Source organism: Canis lupus, chromosome 25 (assembly GCF_048164855.1).
Source record: "Canis lupus baileyi chromosome 25, mCanLup2.hap1, whole genome shotgun sequence".
NCBI classification, from domain to species: domain Eukaryota; kingdom Metazoa; phylum Chordata; class Mammalia; order Carnivora; family Canidae; genus Canis; species Canis lupus.
The window spans coordinates 19,451,317-19,475,216 of record NC_132862.1 but is presented as its reverse complement, the minus strand read 5'-3'; the positions used below and the strand labels follow the sequence as shown (position 1 = coordinate 19,475,216).

At 35.0% G+C, this 23,900-nt stretch overlaps 1 protein-coding gene across 6 annotated transcripts in view; it reads left to right on the top strand.

Moving 5' to 3' along the window:
- Positions 1-23,197, top strand: part of CCDC91 (coiled-coil domain containing 91) — a 325,203-nt gene extending 302,006 nt beyond the window's left edge. For 5 of the 6 annotated variants that reach the window (XR_012017558.1, XR_012017557.1, XM_072798484.1 and 2 more), the window contains one exon: positions 22,083-23,197. Coding sequence is in view for 4 of the 6 variants with exons in the window: in XM_072798484.1 (XP_072654585.1) it covers positions 22,083-22,193 (111 nt within the window). In the remaining 2 variants the exon portion in view is untranslated. Of the gene's footprint in view, positions 1-968; positions 1,693-22,082 lie in introns of those variants that run through there. The other variant, XM_072798485.1, reaches the window with a different exon arrangement.
- Positions 23,198-23,900: the final 703 nt, after the last annotated feature.

The window sequence follows — 23,900 nt, the reverse complement described above, 5'->3', positions numbered from 1 at the left end:
AGCTATAATACATGAGGTTGTACCTACTAGCTGCTTCCTTTTATAAGAACTTTTTATTTTAGTTTAACATAAACTAGAAGACCACCACTCCATGGATTTTCACAAAGAAAGCACACCTGTGTAACCAGCACTGAGGTCAAGCAGAATATTGCCAACATCTCAGCCCACCCCTTCCCATGGCTCTTTTCCATCACTACTACTCTCCCAAAGGGAACCACTCTCCTGTCATAGTCTTTACATAGCGCTCTAAATACTAATTGGGGAGATGCTAGCATGTTCTTTTAATAAGTATACAGATTCTGTTAGGCCTTTGAGAACAATCTGTCATTTTAAGTAGAGAATAGGCTTCTGACTGAAATATTTTATGCTAAATATGTAGAGTTCTTTTTACATCATCAGTAATGTGCTTTGACATGTTTAATATGAAAGCCTTCGGGGGCAGGCAATTATTTTCCTCTTCTTAAAACAGAGAGTAAAGCAGGGTTTAACTACATGAAAAAGTTCATGATTAACAACAGCAGACATAGTCAGTTGAAGTCTCACTAGGATGCCCATTAGTCAATTGTGCAAACTTAGCTAGACCTGAAGATGTAGAAGGTGAATTTGAATGACTCTCTGTTCTACCGTCATCCAGTACATTCAGGTAATTTTATTTTTTTGTATTTTTCACTAATGTCTGTGAAGAAATTCATATCTCCCCTTCCTTCTCTGCTCCAAAGGCCATAGTAATATACCCTGACAGTTACTTCTGTAGTCCAAATAATGTATGAATGAATATCCAAGAAAATGCTTTGAAAGCTATCAAGTTTTCTATTTTGTAGAGTTATTTCCCCGACCTAATTTTTCTTTGTTTTACTTTATGTTGTATGTTTTTAAATGACTTAAAACAAACAAACAAAAAAGGAGGTTATTACAGTTCTTGTTCCCAAATGTTTAGTTTGGCATCTGATGCAAGGCCTCAATTGCAGGCTCAAGTGCCAGAAGCTCAGGCTGAAAACAAGAATGTGGTGGGCAGGCTTGAGATTTGAATTCAAGAGGAGTGTTTATATTTTCCCAAGAGCCTCATTAACAACCGAAGTCCTCAATGTTACTACCAATGCATTTTAACTGCCTGACTTCTCTGTTTTGTGAAGTAGAGTGTCATCTTATATATCCACGTCTTTACTTTCTCTTCCCTGTCAACTGCCTTGGAAGCTCCAAAAGAAAGGTGAACAGTAAATCCTCATCAACTGATTTTGTCACAGTCATGGCACATAATCACACAACGGAGTTTAAGTTTTGAATAGTTTCAAAATTAGAAACAACTGAAATGTCCATCAGTAGAGGACTGGTTAAATGAATTATGTTACAGTGGAATGCTGCACATCCATTAAAAGAATATTTAATTCTTTTGTTGATATCTACATTTGTTGATATGGCTATAAAATGTCCTGAATAATATCACCTTGTATATTCAAATATATTTGGCTATATCTCTCTCTATATATATGTTGTCTTGGAAAATATATATAAACAAGTAAAAGACAAAAGTGATTAATTGTCTTCTCTCAGAGGTAGAATGGGAAATATGTTGCTTCCTGATTTATACTTTTTATTTAAATATGTAATATATCGATTGTGTCATAGCTTTAAGAAGAGAAAACCAATTTAAATAGATAGTTGTGTTGTTTTGTGTCTTTTTTACATGTCTAATATTTCAACCCTTTTTTTTTTTCTTTTTAAAATATATTCAGAATCCTCTCCAGAGCTTTGACTGTAGGGGCATACAGGTTTGACTTGGGTGTTCTAGACAAGAATAGGCTAAAGTTTTGCTTTTCCATTTGAACCATTCCACAGTAGAAGGAAATGCTGACCAATGAAGTCAATGCCAAGATTGACAGTGGCATGAAGGTCAGAGAGTTCCTTAGCTCAGTTTCTTGCTCATTCATATGGGTCTGTTTTGTAGCTTTAATAGGATTAAAGAAACATTTACACTGAGGCTTTAGGAGAATTTTCACACTGCTTAACTCACTGAACAATATAAAGCCACAAGATTAAGGATGGGATTTATGTAAAGTCAGTAGGGTAAAATGAGTGCACCTTGTTTTCTCCTTGCTGAGAAAGCACCCCAAGACAGTGGGGACACATGCATAATATGTGTAGGCAAGGGCATGTTTCTCAGGGAAACATGTGATGTAACTTAAAGTTCTGTCTTTTTAAGACAAAAAGCAAGTCCAATCACCAGTGGTTTATTGAAAACAAGACTGATGTGGAAAATAATTTGCCTCTCAAATATATTATCTTTATTTGTATTTGCTTCATCTTCCATATATTCTTCATTTTCAACTGTGCATTTCCCTGCCTTTAGAGTACCAGAAAGATTGAAGTTCTTTTTTCTGACTGCAATTCAGAGACTCATATTGCCTCTTGTAATTTAGGTGAATATTGACTTGCTTCAACAGTTATCTGAACTGGAGATAAGATTAACACCCTCAGGAAATTGACAATGCTAAGCAATAGTACCCAATTAGGACCTGTGGCAGGTTGTAGTTTTCAAAAATGACCATAGCCATGTTCCCAGTCCAACATTCTCTTGCTATATGGTCAATAAGCAGAGTCTGTTTATCTTCATCTTGAACCTGGGGTTGAACTTTGTACCTGCCTCAACAAATTGAATCTGATGGATGTGACACTGAGTGATTTTGAGCTAGATCAAACAAGGCAATAAGGCTTCCGCCTACCCATTTTTCTCCTTTGGCATAATCTAACCATTGTGCTGTGACAAAATTCAGGCTAGCCTATTTGGAGGAACCACATGGAAAACCCACATGCAAAGGAGCTGAAACTTCCAATCTCCAGCCGGCATCAACCACCAGATGTGAGCCCTCAGATGATTCTAGCTTCTAACTTTCAGGTCTTCTAGCTGAGATCCCAAATATTATGGAGCAAAGGCAAGCTGTTAGAGTTGTACCATATTCAGATCACTAATACACAGAGTTCATGAGCATAATAAATGGTTGTTTTAGGATAATTTATTTCGCCACCATAGTAACTGGTACAGGGCCACTTCTCCACTTAGAGAAGAAGGTATCTGTAGACAAGGGCATAATTCTTTTTGAGAGATAATTTTGTATCTCCATGGTGTGGCTTGGATTTAAAGAGTAATTTTTTAAAAGCATATGTAGCTAATGTGGCAATACACAGAGAAGAATGACCAGAGGACTGGTTATTAAAAAGTACCTGAGCAAACAGATCTTATGCATTCAAAAACCACCAAAAGTCTCCATTAGGTCCCATTAGGTGCTCCTTGTGATTCCAGGCTGTTTCAGGATTTGGAATATTATCTAGACTGATGGAGCAATCCAGAATACTGCCTTTCAGAGATTTCAACATGCCATTACCTAATTCTTCTAGTTTCAGGAGTACAAAATGGGCACTGCTAGAAAGCAGCTGGGAGCTCTCGCTGCATTAAATCTGACAAAGCTGAGAAAATGAACGGTTCTCAAAACAATTTTCAGTGATAGAAATGAAGAAGCTGGACAGAGTTTTTCATAGTATTGTTTTGTTATAAATTTCAAAATGTGTATAATTTTCAAGTAATTTCATAAATTATTGTTACTAGTTCTTTTACTCCCCCATTCATCTTGATTATATCTATGTACTGTAAAGATAAAGGCACTGTGTTATACATTATTTATGGATGCAAACATCTTTTTCACATGCTATTTTATTAATTGATGACGAAAATTTAAAGAATACCATAACTAATGTACTGAGCACTTTATAAAATAACTTGCAGTTTCTTTTACTCATTTTAAATCTCTTGTACATAGAGATGCCTGGGTGGCTTAGTCAGTTAAGCATCTGATTCTTGATTTCAGTTCAGGTCATGATCTCATGGTCATAAGATCAAGCCCTGCATCAGGCTCCATGCTAGGCAGGGAGTCTGCTTAAGATTCTCTCTCTCCTTCTCCCTCTGCCCCCCTCCTCTTGCCTTCTTCTCTATCTCACTCGCGCTCTCTTAAATAAATAAATAAATAAATAAATAAATAAATAAATAAATAAATAAATCCCTTGTACATATTATTTTTGTGAAGGCAAAAATACCATTTGAGGGCAGCCCCGGTGGCTCAGCGGGGGCAGCCCCAGTGGCTCAGCAGTTTAGCACCGTCTTCGGCCCAAGGCATGATCCTAGAGACCCAGGATCAAGTCCCATGTTGGGCTCCCTGCATGGAGCCTGCTTCTCCCTCTGCCTGTGTCTCTGCCTCTGTGTGTGTGTGTGTGTGTCTCTCATGAATAAATAAATAAAATCTTAAAAAAAATATCATTTGACTGTTCAAAATTTTGAAAACAAATTTAGTAATTACCCATTCTTATTTTGTTCTTTATTCAGCAAACATTTAGTCAGTCCTTATTATGTATCAGGTACTGCTCTAGACCTTGGAGAGACAGAACTATATACATCTAGTCCCTGTTTTCCTAGGGTTTTCTTAGGGACCCTACATATTAGTGAAGCATAAGGCTGACAATAAACAAATGTGTGATATTTGAGGATGTTAAATGCCTTGGGGATCAGAGTGAAGAGCAGGTGTGCTATATTTTAGATAAAGTGCATGGAAGAGGCCTCGGTGATGAACTGATGTTGGCATTTAGGAAGAGACCTGAATGTACAGAGTGATGAAGTCACACAGTCATCTGGAAGGATATTCCACATGGAGGGAACACCAAGTACAAAGGGCTGATGTAGAAGGGCGCTTGTTTATATTTGAGAAAGGGCAAGGAAGACAGGGTGGCTGGAACCAAGTGAGCAAGGGGAAGACTGCAGGGAGATCAGAAAGATGTGCCAAAAGGAAAGTGAAGAAAAATGACTCCGTCCAAGTTATGAATATCTCTGTCAAATGCTGCTGATGTGTCCAGTAAAATGTGGACTTAAAATGAGCAGTCCTTAACTAATATAATATCAGATGAGCTCACATTGAAGGGACTTTAAAATCATAATTTAATCTCTAACAAGGTATCAGATTTGTAATTAGTGTTTTTTAATTTTAAATATACGTATTTCAGTACAAGTTTTAAGCATAAGATATTGCTAAGATAAAAATAAGGAAACAGTGGTTAAGTATAGAAGTTTAAAGAAAGAGAAGGAATAGTGTAAAAACTCCAGATTGTTAAAGAGTACATTTGTACTTTTTTTTTAATAAATGATGTGGGATATATTTGGGATACATCTAAAAACATAACTAATTGTTCTATTTATGATGTCAAGTATAATACACTGGAAATTCCATCCTTTATAACCATGTAACTTATGATAAAAAAAAAAAAAAAAAAAAAAAAACCTTTAGATAATGGGACGCCTGAATGGCTCAGCAGTTAAGCATCTGCCTTTGGGTCAGGGTGTGATCCCAGCATCCGGGATTGAGTCTCGCATCAGGCTCTCTGCGAGGAGCTTGCTTCTCCCCCTGCCTATGTCTCTGCCTCTCTCTGTGTGTCTGTCATTAATAAATACATAAAATCTTAAAAAAAAAAAAAACTTTAGATAGCAACTTAAAAATGCATAAGGGGGCATACAGGACCAAAATTTTAGAGACCTCGTGCTCGCTTCAGCAGCAAATCTACTAAAATTTTAGAGACCTCTAAATCAAACCAATTTGAAAACAGTGTCACAGATTTGTAAGGTACTGATGTGTAGTTAGTTTTCTCTATTCCATGTAACATGATAAATCTCTAACCTTTATCAGCCATTAAAAAAATGGGTATCCTTGGCCATATGTGTGTCCAAGAAAGTAATATTGGGATGGGGCAGTGTAAGTTCTATTTGAAGAACTCCTTGAAGCAGTAGTCAGTAGCATTCTTTCTTTCAGCAAACTATTAAATATTGACCAAGAAGAAGATCCTACTAATTATTATTGCCTTGCAGTATGTGATATTTGGACACCATTAATTAGTTTTGATAGCCCCAATTCCATATTTTATCTGGGAAATTATACCAATGCATTTCTTTAATATTTAGTATACATTACTTATAAGCAAAACACATGTCTACATGAAGCTTTAATCAAGTTACTTGCTTTTAATTATGGTATAATTCTACTTCAGACTATTTTCATTGAGTCTCTTTTTTGACATTCGTAGAATTGTAACTGCCTTATTCATACTCAAAATCTAACACCTGTAATCTCTTTCATTAGGAGCAAGTTTCCAACACAAGTAATCTTTATTTTTACATTAAATTTGTTCACTCTACCTTCTATTAATAGTTTGCTTCCCTGTGGGGTTGTGTACTATCTTTGAATATTTTCTTCTAAACTAATTGTTCTAGTTTGTGTCCATTTGTCAACTAATTTATGATTAATTTTTTTCAGTAAGTCACACTTAAATATTTGTTGTTGGTAACTATAGTTTTGATATTTTGATTATCTGGTAAATATATTTCTCAATTCTACTTTTCCCTTTTTTGCATTACTGAAGATTATTGAGATGTATGTAATTAAAAATTATATTGTTCTCTTTATAAGAACTTGAGAATATGGAAAATATAGCCATTAAGAGGATCTTTAATACTTATTTACTGTGCTCCCCCTCCCACTTAACTTTTTTGGATAAAATAGAGTAATGAGAATCAGATTCTACAATGTTACTTTGCTGTGATTTCTTTTTCAAACTTTTTTTGAAAGGTGTTTCCTTAGCTTTTCCAACATCTTCACTCTTTGATTAGAATGACAGAAGTATACTTTGTGGTCTTTATCACACACATATTTTGTTAACAATTTATCAAATGTTTTTATATATTCTAGGACCTGAATAGCCTTTTACTAATAGTGTTATTCATTCTTCCAAAACAACTTACTAAGGTTGATTTAAAAAGATAGCCTCCCCCCACAAATATTTTCATTAAACCTTTACTTGTACATTAGTTCAGTGTAACAGTCTGAGCTTACACTCTGAAGCCAGGGGCTTACATGTTCTAAATATGGTTTTTAATACCAATTCTCAGATACAGAATTTTTTTGATATTTTAATTTCCTCATCTGTAAAATAGAAGTGATGATCATAATTTAGTCAGTTCTTATTTTCCATTCTACTTTTGAGACTTCTTCTGAAAATACAGCTGACCCCTGAAGAATGCAGAGATTATAGGTGTTGACATTCCACACAGTTGAAAATCCACATATACCTTTTGACTTCCCAAAAACTTAATCACTGATAGCTTACTGTTGCCCTTATCAATAACATAAACAGTTGGTTAACATAGATTTGTTACGTGTACTATATAAGAGTATTATATACTCTTATAATAGTGTAAGCTAGAGAAAGGACAATGTTATTAAGAAGGGGGCACCTGGCTAGCTCAGTTGGAAGAGCATTCAACTTATCTAGGGGTCATGAGCTTGACCCCACACTGGGTATAGAGGTTACTTAAAAATAAATAAACAAACTTTAAAGAAAAAAAAGAAAATCATAAGGAAAACATTTTTGCAGTACTATACTATAAAAAATCCACATATAATTGGACCCATATATTTCAAACCCGTGTTGTTCAAGGGTCAGCTGTATCAAATTAACCTGATGAAATGAGGGAAGAAATGCTAAGTCCTAATATTAATACTTTGTGCCACTTTTTGTGCAGAGTTTTATACCAGGGACCATTGTAGGTTGTTAGCTTTTTGACCAAGGAAGCTATGTGGAATGATCATCAAATAGTGAAATAAAGTTCCCCAAGAGAAGTAAATGCCAGTCAGTTCTTTGTTTTCTGGAACTTCATCCCCACTTTTTGATGATTGCTCCACATGGTTCCTCAGTCAAAAAGAGCAGTTGTAATTTTGTTTCCTACATGTAGGGTACATGTAGAAACTGTCAATGATACTCCCAATGTCCTTTTCCTGCTGCCCTTACCTAAATAAGACTCAAATATGTCTTTTCTTAACTAGGTTTCAAAAATCCTTTAAAAATAAATACTGCTTTGGTCATTTTTACACCAATCCACGAACTAATGGACTTTTGGCAATTCCAGATTCAATGCTACATCAGAGGAAGACTTTTATGGCAGAGTGTCTAAAATCTGCGTTAGTGTGGTGGTCTTCCTCTCTTAAATATCATCCCTAACTTTTCCCAGTTTCTCAGCCAATAATAGTCCAGCCCTACTTTGGGTTCCATGCTCAGCATAGAGTGTGCTTGTCCTTCTCCCTCTGCTCCTCCCCTGATTCTCTCTCTCCAATAAGTAAATAAATTAAACCTTAAAAATACCTATATGTGTTTATACACATATATATGTACATACTATTAAAAATAATGGTGAGGGATACCTAAGTGGCTCATGTCAGGGTCCTGGGATCAAGCACCACATCAGGCTCCCTGCTCAGCGGGGAGTCTGCTTCTCACTCCCCCTCTCCCCAACTTGTGTTCTCTCTTGTTCTGCTCTCTCTCTCTCTCAAATAAATAAATCTTTAAAACAATAAAATAAAAAACTAAAAGCATGATGAACAGTAAATGAGCGTCAAATAGCGAGTGTGAAACTGATAGAGATTTAATATAAATATGTACGTATCAGAAGGTCTGTTCTGCTTATCAGAGTTAATCTGCAGAATCAGCTTGGAGTTTCCTAAGAACAAAACTATCATATTTTACATATAATATTCATAAGTTTAAATTGATTAGGAGTTTTATATTTCCAGACATCCTAAGTGAACTTGTTTGTCTAGGCAAAATTTTATTCCTATAGTTTAGAATCTATCCCCATTACATGCTTTTTCAATATTTTTAGGGTTTTTTCTTTTTTACACTTCTAGTTTGTGAATGCAAATACTCTTATGTAGCAGAGGAAAAAAAGACACTTGCCATTGAAACTTGAATATATATATGTTAAGGTGATCAATATAACCTGATCATTATGATTATTTTATTTTTAATTTTTAGCATTCATATACTCAAGCTATTACAGGAGATTTTATTTCATCAGTTGTTCTTCAGTCCCCACATTACGATGGCCAACTTGCTGGAAATTTTAGTCTCATTCACTTAATATTTTGAGCTTATCCTCAAATTCTTTAGCTCATACTCTAAAAAGTAAATTTTGGTTTCTGATTTGATGGTAGTCATGCACAGTATAAAGTTGGTATATATCTCACTGGGATCTATATTTGTCTCCTAATAAGAAAAACTAGAAATAACAGCATCAGTAAGTCCAGAGGCAAGCAATTTAGAGCTAGGACGGAAGCTTAACAAAATTATAAAATGATTCAGGATCCTTCTATTTTTGTGCTTTTTCTATCTTTAGCACTGGCTTACATTTTTAAGGCTACAGAATAGTAGCTGGAGCTCCAGTAAACACATTTGTGATGAAGGAGAAAGGAAAAATGGAAAAATTAAAGGAAAAAGAATTTGGGACAGGTGTCTGTCCCATTTTTAAGGAACTCTTCTAAGAGATCCTACCCAGCAACTTACACTCTCATGTCTTGAGCTACCCCTAGGTGGAAGGGAGTCTTGGGAGTGATGGCTTGAGGATGTTCATATCGTTCCTGGAACTAAACTGGAATTTTATTGGAGAGAGAGTTCATACGCTTTGCCATAATCCCTGACTTCTGATATCTTCTGTTTGGTGGGTGTTTAATGTTAGGTATTTTTCAGCATCTTCTATTTGAGCAGGTGCTCTTGCCATTTTTAGGCAATAATATCCAACTTTAGCTTTCTTAATTGAAAGCAAACTTCCTTTACTCGTTTACAAGGAGGATGGTGAGGGTTTTCTTACATTCCTTGATCCAGCTGGGAGGCAGCAAGGGATTTTAAGAGGACTGACTTGGTGTTTTCCCACTTGGTTTCCTCAGAAGGATAAATCTGTTTTAAAATATGCCAGACAGATGGTATTTTTTTCCTTAAGACCTCACTGATCAAGTACACATCATAAAATTTTGAATGAAGAGTAGGAGCAGTCCTGTATATTAAAAATGAGAGAAAAAAGTCTATTCACACTAACTTCCATTTAATTAAATGGTGTTTTGTTCCATTGGCTTGATTTTGAATACTGAGGATTTCCTAATGGGAATCAGTTATGCATCATGGCTGTAGCGCATCTCACACTGTGTACTTGGCCAGTTGTATTAGTAGTAATGGGGATGTGAAAGTAAGCAAATGAAGACTGTCTTAGTCTCAAAGGTAAAACTAGGTGAGATCTGTACCATACAATGCCTTTATGAATTACATTTGCCTTTTCTTTTGTTACGGACCTAGCAGGAAGTAGTCTGTTGTTTTTACATATGGTCACTGAGGTTTGTAAATTAAGGCAGTGATTTCTTATATGATGTATTTAATGTGCTAGTTTTTCTTTAAACACTTCTGTTGCATTTTCAGGGAAGTATTTGTATATTAATATAAGAGAAACTTTCCAGAACCTGTTTAGAAAGAGAAGATAATTACATGGTTTAATGACTATCTGTGGGGCTTAGGCATCTTGACAGGTTTTTGCATGAGTGTATGCAATGCAAGAAACTCTTGCATGTTTTATAGCACAACAGATATTATGGCAAGGACCCGAGTCATAACTGAAGTTCTTATCTGAGAAGACAATGTGGTATTGTGATTCAGGGAATAGGTTTGGTGTCATACAGCTGGATTTGAATCCTGGCCCTGCCACTCACCCCAGTTATCAGTCTCTAAGCCTCAGTGTCCTCATTCATAGAGTTCCAAAAGAATAAAAATAACATAATACAATGTTTCCCATTGATGCCCTGCATTTAATGTAATCTCCCCACTTTGAGCCTGGGCTGAACTGAGAGGAAATGAAAAGATTATATAGCTTCTGTCTTGGGTGCTTTCTCATTCTCTTGGTGTTCTTTTGATCCCTCTCATTCTCTCTTGGATTGCTTGCTTTGGGAAGTCAGCTGCCATCACATTAGCAACTTTGCTGAGGGGCCTCACCTGAGCTCTGTTACAAATGTATATTTTGAAGCATGTCCACAGCCACTGAGGGAACTTGGAAGCAGGTTCTTGCCCAGTTGAACTTTGACTTGACTACAGCCTAGCTAAGTACTTGATTGCAACCCCTAAGTAGAGACCATGAGCCAGAGGCACTCAGTTAAGCAGAACCCAGTTCCCTTGCCCAAAACTGTGAGATGATAAATATTTGTTGTTTTTTGCTTTAAACCATTAGATTTGGGGTGATTTGTTACACAATAAGAGACAACTAATACAACACATAAAGAGGTTCACCTGTGCATGGCAGGTAGCAAGCACTACCTATCGAGAATTCGTAACACTAATCTCAAAACAAGAAAAGATAATACTTAATTCCACATTACAGGGTTATTGATCATGCATTGTAAATCATCTTTAGTATATGTGTGCACAGAGCTCCCAAATAAACCTTGTGGACAGTCACTTGCCTATTTTTGTAGATTGACACATATAAGGCAAATTGTATCAGTCATCTGAGATTTTAAGATAGGATGGAGAGATAGGAACAAGAGGTCATGTAATTCTTTCTTCTGCTTCAAAATAAGATGAAATATATGTTGCTGAGGATCAAAACAAAAGAGGAGATAGAGAGTAATTAGCAGATATTATTCCTTATAGTAACACAAAAGAATTGCTAAAAATATTTAAAAAGAAGAATTGATAAAAATACAAGAGTTTGTGTTTGTTACTTAAACATTTTATTACTTAACAGTATTTGTTTAGGATCCTCATGTTTATTTAATTCACAAAAAGGTCATCCTACATATTGCAATATTTGCAGTAACCAAGTTCTTGAAAAAATATGTAGAGAAAGATTATTTCACTGTTTGGGAGCATGTAACAAATTGTATTAAAAACTTTGTGTGGAATGTCATATTAAAATCAGTTAGTCTGCCTTGCCAGAATCAATCTATCTTATATTTGAGATAAACACTCTGCTTGCCAATGAATTCTAGAAAGTAGAATATGGAACTTATTAATGGGGAAATATAACCTTATAGTTTAGAGCCCTAAGATAGAATTTCTGCATAACTACTATTACAGTTTATCTACCTTTACCTTTTTTCCAAAATTTCCCTAGATCAATGGCTTTCTTTTTTTACGTTGTTTTGGAAATTTTAAGGTTTTCTTTGGAAATTGTCACAGGAGTAAAGCAGTTGTTACCAGAATCCCTCCCCCCACCCCAAATTCATTGAATTTCACATATAGAAGTTCATACCATAAAGTCTATTGCCTACCAGGCAAGTCAGAGTAAAATCTTTTTTTCTTTTTTTTTTTTAAATATTTACTCACTATTACAGTACATCCTTTTCTGGCCAACTGTTTTAAGATCGAATAAGGTTGTATTCCAAGGTGGTTTGCTTGCACATCAGAGTCTGGAATGCATATTGGTTTATTCTGTCCAGATGATTTAGCGAAGAGCAGAAATGAATATTCCCATTTCCCAGTGGATTCTTATGGCAGTTTGAGATAAAAAGGCAGAACTGCCCAAATATGTAGAACTTATTTTAGATGATTCAAATACAGAGAATTTACTTACCCCAAGACATCTTAAAACAAAACAAAACAAAGCAAAAAAACAATCCTTTAGTTGTGGCCAATAGAGTTTAAGTCTCTTTATACCCGTTTTTCATTTACTATAAAAGAGCATCTGTAATTCATCTTGGGCATGGTAGAAAATTACACAACTTCTTTATATGTTGACATTTTTTAACTCTATAAATAGTCAGATAGACTTGAAATACCCTTTAAAATTGAAAAGTATTCTCAAAGAGAAAAGGAGATGTGAACCTTGGATTGAAAGTCTTCATGGGTCATGAATGATGGCCTGCAAATGTTCTGCGAAAGAGGTTGGGCCTACATTTCTGAACTTCAAGGTTGAGGCAACTGGCACTGCCTTAGTTCAAACCACTGTCCTGACATTATATCGAAACTTTTAGAGTCAGAGTTATTCTAAACATGTACTTTATATAACATTATTATCCTAAAGTTGGTTCAAAGTCTCTTTCAACATGATTTAAAATAATGACATAGCTATAGTCCCAGAGAGGAGATTTCATGTCTAAACTCAAGCTTTATATACAGTATATCCCTCTTGCAATTGAATTTGCTTCTCTGAAAATATAAAGAAAAGACTATTTTAAAAGAGAAACTCTATATGGTTAGTGTACTAATAATAAAACAGATACCATAGAACCTCCCTTAATGCAACTAGTAATATTACAGAGAAGTCTATATTTCCTTAGGCTAAATTGATGAAAAGCAGAATTTGAGGATACAGAAGAAAAGTAAAGAGGGTAGTGTTTAGAGCAAAAATGTTTAAATGTTACACAATAAAAGTAATCACCACTCAAGAATAACTTGCTCTTCTTCAAGTCTATCAGCCCTTATTATGATGATTTCATAAAACATACCAGACCATTATAGTTATGTTCGCATATTAAGTTTTAAAGTCAGTCCATAATCCACTTCCTTCATGTCTATACCAGGGCTAAGAGTGGTGATGTCATTGCACCCAGAATAGTTCTCAGCACCTACTAGGGATGAGTCTTACCTATCCATTGTCAAAAACTCAGGGAGACCCTAGAACGCACTTGTTACCTAGGAGGGTTTTTCTTAAGCAAACATAAACTCAGGTTAATACATTTAAATATATTTTTAAAACTATGATTTTTAATTGTAGGAGGACATTTAAGTTTGTGAAATGCATCTCTTAACCACTCAGAGCATCAATTTTCCATAAGTATAAAATGCAGATGTTAGACTAAGAAGTCTCATAATGTCTTTCCACTAAAATTCCGATTATTCATTAAGAGGAAACTCAATCAATATAGTCTTTTTCCAATATTTGCAGTTTGTTTTCAGTCTACAGAAGTTCTCAAGAAAAATTAATATGTGGGGTATTTTCCAAAGTATGCTTTATGCACATGCACAGATAATTTCAAAGTTTAAAAAGTTTGACAAGTGTTACTCTACTGTAGCCATTTTGGCAGTTAACAATGCTTATGAGCACAAAAGCTCTGAGAAGTTCTAAGGAAAAGAAACTCTTTTTAATCCTGCATTTCTCAAGCTTACTTAACTAAACAGCATTAAAAAAAAAAAAAAAAAAAAAAAAAAAAAAAAACCAGGACATGTGCTACATAAAAATGGTGTTTTGTACATTGTGGGAAACACTCCTCCAGTATGTAAGGACCTCAACAATTTGGAAAAATCATTGTTAGTAGTTTCCTAGGCCTGCTATAACAAAGTACCACAAACTGGATGGCTTAAAACAACAGAAATTTATTTTCATAGTTCTAGAGGCTAGCAGTCTGAAATCAAGGTGTTGGGAGGGCCGCACTATCTCTGAAGCTCCAGGGCGTGAACTGTTCTATGCCCTTCTCCTAGCTTCCAATGTTGCTGGCAATCTGATGCATTCCTTCGTTAATAGCCACATCACCCCAGTCTCCACCTCCATCTTCATGTGGTATTCTTCCCCATGTCTATCTCTGTGTTTCTCTGTCTTTTATTAGGACACTAGTGAGTCAATGTAGAGGCCATCCTAATCTGGTATGACCTCATCTTACATTCTAATTATATCTGCAAAGACCCTTTTTCCAAATGAGGTGATACTCACAGATGCGGGAGTTCGGAATTAAATACATCGTTTGGAGGGACACGATTCAACCCATTACAATAGTTATCTGTCAAACCTCATATTCCCATTGCTCCTTAGCCAGATCATGTGTTACAGTGCACCAGGTCTCAATTTTCTGACCTTTCTCTCTCATCTACATTCATTCCATAAAGTCTTCTGTGCTTTAAATGTCTTTAGATACAGATGATTTCCAAATTTGATCTTGTCCTGATCTTGTCCCTGAACTTCAGTCTTATATCCAATATCTGCCATATATGATAGGAGTATACAAACTAACCCTGTCCAAAACAAAATTCTCATTTTCCTGTGGCCACCTTACTCCACTTGCAGCCCATCACCAATAAATGGCAATATTATTCTAAGAATAACCTTTTATTTCTCTCTTCCTTTCATCTACACTCCTAATCCATCAGCAGCTCCAGTTGATCCTTTCTCAGATATGTTCCCAGCCTGATGTGCTGTTAAGCTTCCACTGCCAGCAGTCTGATTAATGTTATATCTTTCCCAAACCAGAAGTCTCCCAACTGGGTTTTCCTCTTCCACTCTTGTCCCACTACCGTCTGTTGTCCCCAGAAACAAAGTGTGATGTTTTTCAAACCTTAAGTATGATCACACTCCTCTTCAAAACTCTGCAATGTCCTCCATGACCTAAAGTGTCCTACATGTTCTGGCTACTGTCTACTTCTTGATCCTTCCTCCTTCTCCCCCTTGCTCATTTTGCTCCAGTTTTATTAAATGTGTTGCCACTCCAGTCAAACCAGATCTGAACCCACATTTTGGACTTTGCTCTTGAAATTTCATCTGCCATAAAATTTCTTTCTTTCCTGATGCTTTTGTGTGGTTCCTATCCTCCCTCATTTCTTTCAGCTCTCTTCATGACCACTTTGTCCATGTGCTGTTCTCTATTCATGCTACCCCAAAAGCTTTCCCCTTGTCTTGGTGAAATGCTACTTTGTCATTTTTATAGTACTGATCTCTACCTGAAAAGTAGTTTTTGTCTCCTCAAACTATTGTATAAATTATGTAAGAACAGAGAATTGTCTGATTCACCACTGTATTTATAGCTCCTAAAATGGTGTCTGGCACATAGTAGGTGCTGGAGAAATATTGAATAAATGAGCAAATGAAAGAATGTATGAATACTCCTAAGCAGGCTTTCTCCACTACATTCAAGCTTCTTTCCTTAGTGTCTCTCGACAGTCTCTTTTTGTGACAGTCTCTTTTTGTTCTAATCTGCTTTCCTACAATTTCTAACCCATCTTCTCTTTGTCTAAGGAGACTCTCTTGATACCCTGAGCGCCTGTTCAAGTCCTGCCTTCATGAACTTTTCACTGCTATCCTCCTGCCATGATCCCTCCCTGTCTCTGATCTTCCATTGGACTCTGTCTTTACATATCAGCACCTAATTTCTCTTCAATTTTTGCATGTGTGTCTCTCCAAAAAGATTGTAAACTTCTTAAGGACAAGGATATTATAATATACTTTTTTTTGCTCAGGCCTCAGAGCAATAATGTACAAATAGTGGTAAATCTTGACTTTTTTTTTATTGATCAACTGATTGAGTAATCGATTAATTGATTGCCTCAATCTCAAATATGTAAATGAAACAACAGCATTAGCGTCTGTTGGGGAGATATATAATAAAGTCAGAAAAAGAGAGGCATTCATATCCAAATAACACCATTAAAAGGTCAGCACTATAATAAGTGACTGAAGAACTATTTCGTTTCTTATTAAAAGGTAAACAATCTTTCTTATCCAGTATGATGATATTAACTGGAAAATCTGTCTGAGTAATTGCAGTTTCAGATCATCATACTTGACCTTTCTTTAATGCTCATGAAAGAGCTTGTTAATGAATGTGAAAACTGAACCGATAAAACTTACTAACTGATAACATTTGCTTATGGAATCACTTTCCCCTCAGTGAATTTTATATCCATTGTAGCTTTTTGAAAAAATTAGATCACTTTTTAAAGAATAGTTTAATATAGTGGAGGGCATATTGAGAAGTAACACTGATAAAGGTAAACTCAATACTTTCACATCTCTTTCTATATCTTGTTGGTAGAAGCCCCAAAAGATATTGAAACCACAATTAGTACTAAGTGTATTATATGTATATATATTACACATAAAATACATACATACACAAAAACAGTGTTTCAGATTTTCTGGGATGTAAGTGTTCTTAACAGTTCTATTAAAAAGAGCCATATTTATTTGTAATGGACTGAATTGTGCTCTTCAGACCAATAGAAGTTTACCATCCATCATATTGTATTTTGAAATGAAAACTAAGACCTAGAGGTCTTTTTCTCTTTCTTGCTACAGCATGAAATACTAATGGAAATGTAAATCTAATTCAAGGAGTTACTAGGAAGTCACGTGTTCTTTTTTGTTTCCTCCTGACCTATTAACTTTTAGCAAATCGTACCTTTTGAAATGGTTTTCAGCAGTATGCAAACTGAAGTGATGCAAAGAGGAAAGAAAGATTTAAAAGGCCGAGGTGTCTGTTTCAGAGACCTCAGAATTTCCAGGGTTTTTTTCAGCTGAAACAACAGAAAATGGAGGCGAAAACAAAACAGTTAGAGCTATAGTTTTAGGAAAAGATTGTAAACCCATACTCAGAAATGCTTGCCACCACTACTCTGGACATAATATTGTCAGGATGAAGTCATAGAGTACAAATCTTTGACTCACTTTGAAATGAAAGCCACAAATACAGCACTAAGCCCCAATTTTCAAGGGGCAAAAAGAGTTGAATTATTTTACCAAAATTCTTTTGTCTCAATAAAGGATAATAAAGTAATGCCTAATAAAACAGAAACTGTTGAAATTCAGGAACTTGCCTAAAACGTCAGCTTGATGGACTTATTTCAGAGAGAGGAATCTGCCATCTTTATAAGTGAAAAGATCTCAAGTGTTCCTCTTCACAGACATGATTTTTGTATCATGTCCAGGAAGGACTCACCAAAACTGGAAGATCAGCTCTGGGCTCTGGGATGGCCCAATTTATCTTCCTTCCCATAGGGGATCCCCATTGCTCCTTAAAGTGTTGAGTTCCCATTGATTTAATGGATCCTTGCCTTCAGAGGGTTCTGGGGAGGCATGCTGAAAGATATGAAGTGAACCTTGGAGCTGCCTAAAGCCAAAACCAGTATATCCATCATCATATAATCCATTAAGTCCACAGGCAAAAAAGAGAGAAGTGCTTGTTATGCTTAAATAAATCTTTTTGCCCTATGTATACACCTACTTTTTAAAAAATTACAGAGTATTCATTCTGAACGTTTAAATACAGATGATTATTGTCACTTAGCAACAATCACAGGTTGCATGTTAATTATGTGTGTTTGTGCAATAGGCCCTCAGAAGAAGTTTCTCCTCTAATATTCATAAATTCTAAAATATTCAAATTTTATTTTAGTGCAACTCCTGATTATTCTAGGAGGCTTCTAGAAGACTTTGAACTATTAAAGCTAACATTTATGAAACATTGTAAAACACCCTTGAAGCCCCCTCCAAAATGAATCCATGTGTCTTATCCTGCCTGACACCATCCTCTACATACAATTCCGAATACAACCATCCTCCCTGATTACATAATTTCCTTGCCTCAAAAAGAAATGTTCTATTGCTTATTGATGTTAACTCAAAAAAATACACTTTTGAATTTTGCTTGGCTTTTGTGCTATAAGAAAAAGGATATCAGACTATCTCTAGTCTGACCATTTCCCTTCTAAATTCAATTTCATTACAAATGTTCACTAATTTATATTCTCCTGAAATATTTGATGGTATGGTTGGTAATATGTTCATTAATATGTGATACATTAAGATTTATCATAAAGTTGTAGTAATTAAGCCAGCATTATATTTGTGTGGGGGTAGTTGAATTGTCTAGTAGAACAGAATAGGGAACCCAAAGACAGTTTCTGCCCTATTTGGAAACCTGATTCATGATAGAAGTAACATTGCAGATAACATATGCTTTGGCTTAACCAACTCTATAAGATGTACTAACGTAGGTATACAGAGATCTGTGTTGAAGGATGTTCATTATAGCATTGATTTAATAGCAAAAGATTAGGAGCAATCCAAATGTCTATCAATAGAATAATTTTTAAATAAATAATAAAATATCTATTTTATAAATGTATATATAATTATAAATGTACAGTGGAAAATGTATACAGCCATTTGAAAGAAAAAACAGGGAAAACTGATCCTCTCAAACACTGCAGAAGGGACTAATATGTTAGCACCCTTACTCTGGAAAGCAGCTTTGTACTATCTATCACAATTTAAAATTATGCAAATCTTATGATGTAGAAATTTCACCTATTGGAATCTGTCCAAGAGATACCCTTGAATATCTTTTGAAGGGAGTGCACTCAGGTTGTTAATTTCCTCGATGCTTCAAAAACGGGACAAAACTGGAACAAACTTACATGTCTTCATCAGTGGGGAGAGTGGCTACATAAATCGTGGAATACAGTCAAGCAATTTCTTAAAAATGAGGGAAATTTTCCAGTAATAACAGTTGAAACAAGTGATTGTGTGAACCCTCTCATAGTCAACAGTTGTAAGATCTGGACCAAATATATTTTTTTAAGATTTTATTTATTTATTCATGAGAGATAGAGAGAAAGGCAGAGACACAGGCAGAGGGAGAAGCAGGCTCCCCGCAAGGAGCCCGATGTGGGATTCAATCCCAGATCCTGGGATCACGCCCTGATGCGGCAGATGCTCAACCACTAAGCCACCCAGGCGTCTCTGGACCAAATATTTTTAAAATCCTGTCTTTACATGCTTGAAAGCATCTGAAAATTAGGTAGAAACCCCTGGGAATGGACTAGACCTGGGTAGTACACTCTTTTGTACTATTTGAATTTGGACCAAGTACAAAATTTTTAATATATATACAAATATGAATATAAATATTCATATCTCAATTTGTTTTACATGTATTAAAATAAAACTTTTAAAATTCACCTTCATCTCCTACTTTTAGATTAGGTCAAGCACATTTTTGCTTTTAGAATTAAACATGGATCTGTCATTTCCTGGTGGATTGATTGCCTAGCTTTGTTTAAGAATTTATTGATTCATGAATGCCTGAGTGGCTCAGCGGTTAAAAGTCTGCCTTCAGCTCAGGGAGTGATCCTAGAGTCCTGGGATCAAGTCCCACATCGGGCACCCTGCATGGAGCCTGCTCCTCCTTCTGCCTGTGTCTCTGCCTCTCTCTCTGTGTCTCTCATGAATAAATAAATAAAATCTTTAAAATAACATAATTTATTGATTCATTCTATCTCAGCAAATATTTTTTGAGTTTCTAACATGTGCCAAACCCCCTTCTAGATGCTGGGATACAATAGTGAGCAAGACAGACAAGATCTCTGCTCATTTGGGGTTTATATTGTAATGAACCAACTTGTTTAATAGACATGTGTAAGCCGAGGCATATATTCACCTGAAGGGATCATCTGAGAGAGGAAGGGAAAAAAAGAGGAAAAAGGATAAATAGAAATCCTATTTCTGTATGTTCACTAAAATCCCAAACTGTTAGAATTGAAAGGAGTAGTAGTAGTAGTGTTCCATTTTTTACATGAGCATTTTGCTAAATGCATTTTTATTAACTAATTTTTCAGATATTTCAACATTTTAACCTTCCAGCTTTTCAGTCATTTTGAATGAATATCAGTGGATTATAAAAGTGGAATTTAACAGAATTCTTGTTTGGACTTTTTTTTTCTTATGTTAAAGAAAGCTTATGGGAAGATTATGTCAGCTTTTGCATAAGTATGACAGGTATATACTGTGAAATGGAATTTACCTGGCTTTTTTTTTTTTTTTTTTTTGTTCCTTCATTGTTCTATAACCTATAGGCAATGTGTTGTCATTGGTTATTTTTACACCATGGGCAAGTTGACTTTTTTATTGTTTTTTTATTTCAATTCCAGTATAGTTAACATACAGTATTCTATTAGTTTCAGGTGTACAATATAGTGATTCACCAATTCTATACATTACTCATTCTCACCATGATAAATATACTCTTTAATCCCCACCATCTATTTCACCCATCCCCAATCTACCTCCCCCCTGGTAACCATCAATTTGTTCTTTATAGTTAAGAATCTGTTTCTTGGTGTGTCTCTCTGTCTCATATTTTTTTTTCCTTTTGTCCATTTGTTTCTTAAATTCCACATATGTGTCAAATCATATGGTATTTGTCTTTCCCTGACTTATTTCACTTAGCGTTCTACTCCCTAGTTCTATGCATATCATTGCAAATGGCAAGAGTTCATCGTTTTTGTGGCTGAATAATATTCCATTATTATAATATTATTATATATTATTCCATTTATATATACATACACCCACACACACACACACAAACCACATCTTTATCCATTCATTGATGGATACTTGGGCTGCTTCCACTATTTGGCTATTGTAAATAATGCTGCAATAAACATAGGGGTACATGTATCCCCTTGAATTAGTGTTTTTGTATCCTTTAGGTAAATATCCACTAGTACAGTGGCTGGGTCATAGGGCAGCTCTGTTTTTAACTTTTTGAGGAATCTCCATACTGTTTTCCAGAGTGGCTGCACCAGTTTGTATTCCCACCGGCAGTGCATGAGGGTTCATTTTTCTCCACATCCTCGCCAACACCTGTTGTTTCTTATGATTTTAATTTTAGCCATTCTGACAGGTGTGCAGTGAAAACTCTTTGTGGTTTTGATTTGCATTTCCCTGATAATGAGTGATGTTGAGCACCTTTTCATGTATCTGTTGGACCCTGGGCAAATATTTTAGGGCAGAAAGGGAGTTAGAAACTATCTAGATATATTCAATAATCCTTACCATCCAAAAATTTATTTCTTATATGACTTTTATTATTAAACTTTTGTTCACTATATTAATTTGTTATTGATACATTAAAACAGTCTTTTAACTCAGTAGGAAGACCAGATCAAATAAGTTTCAACAATATCAAGTATTTCTTAAAGTACACCTGTCCCAAGAACTTTCTCTACCTTCAGTCTCAGGACATGATCTCTTTACTTTTTCTTTATTCTGCTAAACTCTATGCATGATGTAATTATACTGTATTTTTGTACTGTGTATTTCTTTTGTTTTTCACATTTGTCATATTTTTATGATCTTTGTGGGTATTTGGTCTGTATATTCATTAAGAACTGACATTTTTATATTTTTATTTTCTGAAATCACTGATCAAATTTATATTTTCCAGTAATTGAATATCAACCAATATCAATTTTAAAATTGTAATAACTATCATCTCACTTTAAATATTGTAGGCCAGAATTAGTGACTACATTGTCTCTGAATTTAAAGCACTAGTGGATTTTGTAAATCATCATCTAAAAGGTTTCTCTAGTAGACTTCAGTGGTATAATACTCCTTATCTGTCAACTAAGTATATTTTTTTTTCTCTTTTTCTCTCTCTTTAAAAAAACAAAACAAAAACAAAAACCAACAGCTTGATCAAGTCATCCGCCAAAGAAGCCTGTCCAGTTTGGAACTGTTCCTCTCTTGTGCTCAGAAACAGTTAAGTGCTTTAATAGCTACAGAACCAGTTGACATTGAATAAAGAGAACATGACAAGCTAACCCACACTGGCAATGGATAAATCATTAGACCTCTAAAATACATGCTGTGAATTATAAAGATGCTTTTGTTTTCCTTCCAAACCTTGGAGAATTGATTTCCACTTCAAGGGTAAACCAAACCAATATTTAGAAGAACTATCACGAGATCTAATTTATTTTTCTTTTGTTTTTTCCTTTATATTTACTGTCATTTTCTTAGTAGCAGTAATTGTAGTAGTAGCAGCAACAGAAAGTATGTGACCCAAAAGCCATTGAAAATTGCCACATGACCGAAAGCTAATTAAACTTCATAGCCGCTGGTGGCCTATTATACCATATTTGGCAAAAGTAGTAAATATCTTCACTTATTGCTTCACAGTGACTCTTGATAAGATTCTAGAATGTAATCGTACATTTATTTGATTTTGAGAATAGAAACAGCATGGACTTCAACATCACTTATTTATCTATGTAACTTTGATATAAAACATTGATAGGACAAAGAAACATTCTGATATTACCAGACCCCTTTTCTGTAGTGGGATCTATGTATTTTCATTGGTGGCAATTAAAAATACTGAACATTATTATATTAATTCAGCTTTGATCTGAGGTACTGCTTAAAGGGGTATGTGTGTGATATATGCTTATTTCCTGTTTCTGTTCTTCAAAGTCACTATAAATCAATAAAATCATCTTTCTTACTAATCATATCGTGAACTAAATCTCTAGACTAAATCTCTAAATCTCTATAACTTAGCCATTTTGTAGAAATTCAGGTTCAAATATAAAAGAGATAAAATCCTTTCCCAGTACTTCAGAATGTATTTAATCATGAGCAATGTACTTTAATGCAAAATCATGAGTTTTTTTAACATCAAGACTAAAATACTGTCATTGAAATGTATACAAACATTTTGTCTTGCTTTCTGAAATGCTTCTATTTCCATGGGCTTTGTACTTTTCTGGGATTTCTCAGTGTAATAAAAAGAACTCCAAAAACTCACTTGGTTATTAGTTTTCTTTTTTTAATCTTTTTAAAAAGCTAATTCTTCTTAAACAATCTTTCTTACTCAAACTTCTATATCCATGGATGATGTTTTTGATATAGATCCCCCCAAACATCTAAAATAATGTTTATGAACAGTCTTTAAATGTTGATAACTACTTAATCTCCTCTTATAAATTTAAAAAAGAAATTAAACAGGCCACTTGTTTGACATGCAGCATAGTAAATAGAGGAGGAGGGCTTTTAATTTAGGAACAAGCCAGTAACACAATGTTATATCATCTTTAAAAATCATTTGGTGGGACGCCTGGGTGGCTCAGCGGTTGAGCATCTGCCTTTGGCTCAGGGCGTTGATCCCGCAATCCGGGATCAAGTCCCATGTTGGGCTCCTTGCATGGAGCCTGCTTCTCCCTCTGCCTTTTTCTCTGCCCCCCCCCTTTCTGTGTCTCTAATGAATAAATAAAATCTTTAAAAAATAAAAAAAATCATTTGGCACTGTGTTGTTGAATTTAAAATGATATTTTATAAGTCACTTAAATATGAGTTAGATGAAAATGAAGCATAGAAGTTCACTAGATCCAGAGAGATTAAGATGCAGAGATAGTAGAAATGTCAAGAAAATATAATGGTGTACACTCCTCTTTTACCCCCTACCACCAGATTGGCTTTTTCTTCTTCTATTTGGGGTTACAGCTTTGCT